The sequence below is a fragment of the Salmo salar genome, unplaced genomic scaffold, assembly GCF_965601325.2.
Source record: "Salmo salar unplaced genomic scaffold, fSalSal1 ptg000519l, whole genome shotgun sequence".
Lineage (NCBI taxonomy): Eukaryota > Metazoa > Chordata > Actinopteri > Salmoniformes > Salmonidae > Salmo > Salmo salar.
In genome coordinates, this window is record NW_027675407.1 from 951,672 (window position 1) to 957,500 (window position 5,829).

At 45.1% G+C, this 5,829-nt stretch overlaps 1 protein-coding gene across 1 annotated transcript in view; it reads left to right on the top strand.

Annotated features, from left to right (window-relative positions):
* Window positions 1–689: 689 nt before the first annotated feature.
* LOC145876219 (tripartite motif-containing protein 16-like) overlaps window positions 690–5,829 on the top strand; it is a 13,726-nt gene continuing 8,586 nt past the window's right edge. The window contains exons 1-2 of the mRNA XM_082972013.1: window positions 690–1,390; window positions 1,824–1,919. Coding sequence (XP_082828139.1) covers window positions 794–1,390; window positions 1,824–1,919 — 693 coding nt within the window. The 5' untranslated portion in view covers window positions 690–793. The remainder of the gene's footprint in view (window positions 1,391–1,823; window positions 1,920–5,829) is intronic.

Consider the following 5,829-nt stretch of genomic DNA (forward strand, 5'->3'; position numbering starts at 1 on the left):
AATCCGCTTTGCGTCGTGCCTAAAAACAGCACTTAGCCGTGGTACTGTATATTAGCCATATACTGTCACCACTTCCACCGAAGTCATTTCCTCTCCTTGTTCGGCGGTCGGCGTCACCGGACTTCTAGTCATTGTCGATCCACTTTTTCATTTTCCATTTGTTTTGTCTTGTTTTCTTACACATCTGGTTTCCATTTCCATCATGAATTGTTGTGTATTTAACCCTCTGTTCCCCCCATGTCCTTGTGTGGAATTGTTTGTTTGTAAGTGCTTGTACTCTGTTACTGGTGCGCATCGGGTTTTGTACCCATGTAGGTTCGTTTTGTATTAAACTGCTCCGGCTATTACCTATCTCTGCTCTCCTGCGTCTGACTTCACTGCCACCAGGTCCGCAATCCTTACATATACCACACCTCCTCAGGCCTTATTGCTTATTAGAACACATAAGTGTATTATAAGGCATTATAAAGGTCATTAAAATAATTATAATATGTACTTCATAGAAAGTGTTACCCTTTATATTCTAACAACTCACATTTTAAGATTCATTATTTCATTTATTCCATGTTATGGGCTCTAACCAAGGAACAAGACTATTTGTCTCCCTCTTGCTGTTGCATGCAGTTCCTCTCTCTCTTCCTCCCTCCCTCTAACCCCTCCCTCCCTCCCTCTAACCCCACCCCTCTGGCAGAACCAGGAAGTCCCTCCCCCTCCCACAAACTCTCTTCTGAGGAAACGAAACTGATCTGAGTCTCTGTGTCGTCTGTCTGTGTGAGAGTGAACAACCGTCCAAATGACTCAACAGGGAGTTCTGCTGGACCAGGACCAGTTCTGTTGTTCTGTCTGTCTGGATCTACTGAAGGAGCCGGTCACTACTGCCTGTGGGCACAGTTACTGTAGAATCTGTATTGAGGGCTGCTGGGATCAGGATGTTCTGAAAGGGGTCTATAGCTGTCCTCAGTGCAGAGAGACCTTCAGTCCGAGGCCTACGCTGAGTAAAAATAACATGTTGGCTGAGCTGGTGGAGAAACTGAAGAAGACAGGACTCCAGGCTGCTCCCCCTCCTGCTCTGTGCTATGCTGGACCTAGAGATGTGGCGTGTGATGTCTGCACTGGGACCAGAAAGCAGAAAGCCCTCATGTCCTGTCTGGTGTGTCTGGCCTCTTACTGTGAGACTCACCTCCAATCTCACTACGAATCTCCTGCTTTGAAGAAGCACAAGATGGTCAAAGCCACCGCACAACTACAGGAGAAGATCTGCTCTCATCATGACAAACTGCTGGAGGTTTACTGTCGTACCGATCAGCAGTGTATCTGTCTGATGTGTACAATGGACGAACATAAAGGCCATGATACAGTGTCAGCTGCAGCAGAGAGGACTGAGAAACAGGTAAGACCAGAACAACTTGTTGGTGACTGTCTGATAAACAAAGAATTAAAGATACAGTAGGAACTAAGGCTGTTTGAATATGAGATCATTCAAATGAAATAGATCCTCAGCAGAACAAATATGAACACAAACCTTGAGTATATAGATATGTCAACCCAGATTCTCCAGATGTATCACCATTTTCTAATGTCAAACACTATTATCATTCTGAATGCCCTTTTATGAGTCCAAAGTTCAGTCTCAACCTGTTGATACATGTAGTCCTACCATAAAAACTATAATCATTCACATAGCAACAAATAAATATCATTTAGTAAATGGACCATCCATTTGTTTAGATCTTCCTCTCTATGGGCCCTATGTCACATTACTATACTATTGATCTACTGGACTAATAAAGCTTGATAGCTCATTGAAGAGTGATTCTCCACAGAGGCAGCTGGGGATGAGTCAGCAGAAGGTCCAGCAGAGATTCCAGGAGAGAGAGAAGGAGCTGAAGGAGCTCCAACAGGCTGTGGAGTCTCTCAAGGTGAGTATTGTTGACCAGAGGAGACACACCATTTCACCTGTCTCCTCCAGTCAGAGAGAGAGAGAGAAGTAGAGGGGCCCCTATCCAATCCCACTGACCCCACTGTTGGGAACAGGTTGTCACTGTTGAGGCAGTGAAGAAAGTAGAGGAGGATGGGTCAAGGCTGAGGGATCCTGAGAGGATCCCTGTGAGTAGTAGATCTGTGACAGCACAGAGGGACGGGCCAACGAGGGATATATGCTTCAGTAAGGTTGGCTTCTTAGTGTTCATAGCAAATGGTTATCAACTGTACCGCAGAAATGGAATGTAAATCACAGAAAGAAAATGTGTTTTGGTGGCAGCTGCAGAGAAGTATTTGGTCATACTAGATTTGACTTCAGAAGAGTTCCAGGGTGTGTTGAGTGGTGGTGTCCCGTCCTCCCAGGCCGTTGGCCTGGTGCAGGAGCAGATAGGGTCAAAGTAGTGGAATGGGGTAGTGGGTTTTAATGAGTGTAGGGTTAGTTGGCCTGGTGCAGGAGCAGATAGGGTCAAAGTAGTGGAATGGGGTAGTGGGTTTTAATGAGTGTAGGGTTAGTTGGCCTGGTGCAGGAGCAGATAGGGTCAAAGTAGTGGAATGGGGGTAGTGGGTTTTAATGAGTGTAGGGTTAGTTGGCCTGGTGCAGGAGCAGATAGGGTCAAAGTAGTGGAATGGGGTAGTGGGTTTTAATGAGTGTAGGGTTAGTTGGCCTGGTGCAGGAGCAGATGGGGTCAAAGTAGTGGAATAGGGGTAGTGGGTTTTAATGAGTGTAGGGTTAGTTGGCATGGTGCAGGAGCAGATAGGGTCAAAGTAGTGGAATGGGGTAGTGGGTTTTAATGAGTGTAGGGTTAGTTGGCCTGGTGCAGGAGCAGATAGGGTCAAAGTAGTGGAATGGGGTAGTGGGTTTATAATGAGTGTAGGGTTAGTTGGCCTGGTGCAGGAGCAGATAGGGTCAAAGTAGTGGAATGGGGTAGTGGGTTTTAATGAGTGTAGGGTTAGTTGGCATGGTGCAGGAGCAGATAGGGTCAAAGTAGTGGAATGGGGTAGTGGGGTTTAATGAGTGTAGGGTTAGTTGGCCTGGTGCAGGAGCAGATAGGGTCAAAGTAGTGGAATGGGGGTAGTGGGTTTTAATGAGTGTAGGGTTAGTTGGCCTGGTGCAGGAGCAGATAGGGTCAAAGTAGTGGAATGGGGGTAGTGGGGTTTAATGAGTGTAGGGTTAGTTGGCCTGGTGCAGGAGCAGATAGGGTCAAAGTAGTGGAATGGGGTAGTGGGTTTTAATGAGTGTAGGGTTAGTTGGCCTGGTGCAGGAGCAGATAGGGTCAAAGTAGTGGAATGGGGTAGTGGGTTTTAATGAGTGTAGGGTTAGTTGGCCTGGTGCAGGAGCAGATAGGGTCAAAGTAGTGGAATGGGGGTAGTGGGTTTTAATGAGTGTAGGGTTAGTTGGCCTGGTGCAGGAGCAGATAGGGTCAAAGTAGTGGAATGGGGTAGTGGGTTTTAATGAGTGTAGGGTTAGTTGGCCTGGTGCAGGAGCAGATAGGGTCAAAGTAGTGGAATGGGGTAGTGGGTTTTAATGAGTGTAGGGTTAGTTGGCCTGGTGCAGGAGCAGATAGGGTCAAAGTAGTGGAATGGGGTAGTGGGTTTTAATGAGTGTAGGGTTAGTTGGCCTGGTGCAGGAGCAGATAGGGTCAAAGTAGTGGAATGGGGGTAGTGGGTTTTAATGAGTGTAGGGTTAGTTGGAAGGGTGTTTTTTAGTATTATCATAATTTCCCCTTTTCCCATTTTGTATCCCATAATATCATGGATTTATATTATAGTCCAGTTGAGGCAGGTGAGATGCCTTTGGATATACGACGTAATAAATTGTCATTAGCTTATTGGGTTGAAAGGCTGTGAGGTTGAGCATCCCACTGCTACTGTTCTAGATGACTGTTGGGAATATACTAGTAGACAAGGCAGTGGTTTTGGTTGGACAGTTGGAAAGCTTGCTGATGAGAGTAGTTTCAGGGAGTTGGAGGTTGGCCCTTTCTGTGGTGATAGGGGATGTTCCTCCATGGTTACTCCCAGATCCTGTTGTTGATCTAACCTTGGTAGACAAAAGGAAAGATTGGGTCAGAAGTCAGTGATAAAGGGAAACTGGTTGACAATTACAAAGGTAGAAGTTGTTATGCTTTTTTTACCTCTTTTCACAGATGGATCCAAGGGCCCAGATAGTGGGCCCACAGGAGCAGGTGTTTACCTTCCTGAATGTGATGTGCAGATATGTAGAAGACTAACAGATGAACTGTCAGTGTACTCAGTTGAACTGTTGGTGATAATAGTTGTCCTCCAGTGGGTGGAGGACGTACAGCCTGTTAGAATTATAGTATCCTCAGATTCTCTGTCTGTATTGAATAGTTTATCATCTGGTAAATCTATTAGGAGTGACCTACTATTGGAGGTATTAATGTTATTATGGAGAATTGAGAGAATGGGTCTAGTAGTGAGATTCTGCTGGGTCCCAGCACATTCGGGTGTGGAATGGAATGAAATTGTAGACTAGTTAGCTAAAATAACTTTAAAACAAGATATAATATATATTAATGTTCCACTGGGTAGAGGTGAGGACAAATGTGAGATCAGAGCCATTTTGATAGATGTGTGGCAGAAGAGATGGGACTCTGAGCACAAGGGACGGCATTTATATGCCCTCCAAAGAAAGGTCGGTGGACCAAGGTTCAAAGGTCAGATTAGGAAGGAAGAGGTGGTGTTTCCTCGATTGTGTTTAGGACATTGTACATTGAACTGGTCCTTCCATCTGGTTGGCAGCATGTGAATGGTTTGTGTCTGGAGGGTATTGTCAATGAAACGGTGCAGCATGTGTTGTTATATTGTTGTAAGGATGTTGAAGAGAGGGAAAGATTGAAGTGTAGGGTCATTGAGGTTGGATGGGGTTGGATGGGGGTTTGGAAGGGATTTGGGGGATGGGGGAGGGTCTATTAGAAGTTAGTAGGGATCTTTTTTATTTTCTCAGAAGTACTGAGTTAGGTAGGAGGATTTAGAAATGGTGTAAACCGTGATTGAACACACTCCAGCACAGTAGGAGGCGCCATGCTCCTTTAACGTTGGTTTGAGGACCTCCATTATACCATAGAAGAAGAAGAAGAAGTTGGTAACGTGAGGTTTTGTCATTCGTGAAGAGTGCAGCTATTCTTTTGCCTATTTTCCAAATGTATTTTGTCATGGTGGGAGGGTTTGTTTATCGGTTTCCGCTGTTTATCGGTTAGAGTTGAGGAGGGAGTAGGGTAGTTTGATGTCCTCAACCGAGTGGAGAAGAAACGCTGTCTCTTCAGGTGCGTTGTGGAGAATGGTGTGGAGGAATTATTGATCCTGGTCGGTGAACAGGTGGGAGAGGAACATATACACTCTGTATCCAGAATGAACAAGGCGGTGGTTGTGGTAATGTAAAAGGTGAGTCTTGTTACCCGGCTAGTTACCAGTATGATTTATGTGAGGGGTTGTGTTGGTGCTGATTTCGACAAGAGTAGTGGTGTCTAATCTGCCTCCGTTTATTACCACCGAACAGATCCGTAAAGAGTTGGTTCGTTTTGCTAAATGTGGAAGTGTTTTTCTGAACGAAATTCAAGGTTAAACAGGGGAGGGGTGGTACACAGGGTTTGTTAGCACAGAGGAGCCCAGTGATATAATATTATATATATAATATTACTATATGTCCCAGCTGTTTGCTGTGGTTTTGAAGTAATTCTCTTCCAGCCCGCATTAACCTTGTAGGTTTACCTCAGGTAACTTAATATTAACTAACCTTGTAGGTTTACCTCAGGTAACTTATTATTAACTAGGTTACAGCTACTTGGTGAGGAAGCTCACTGTTCACCTGGTTATAGATTGTAGTGACCT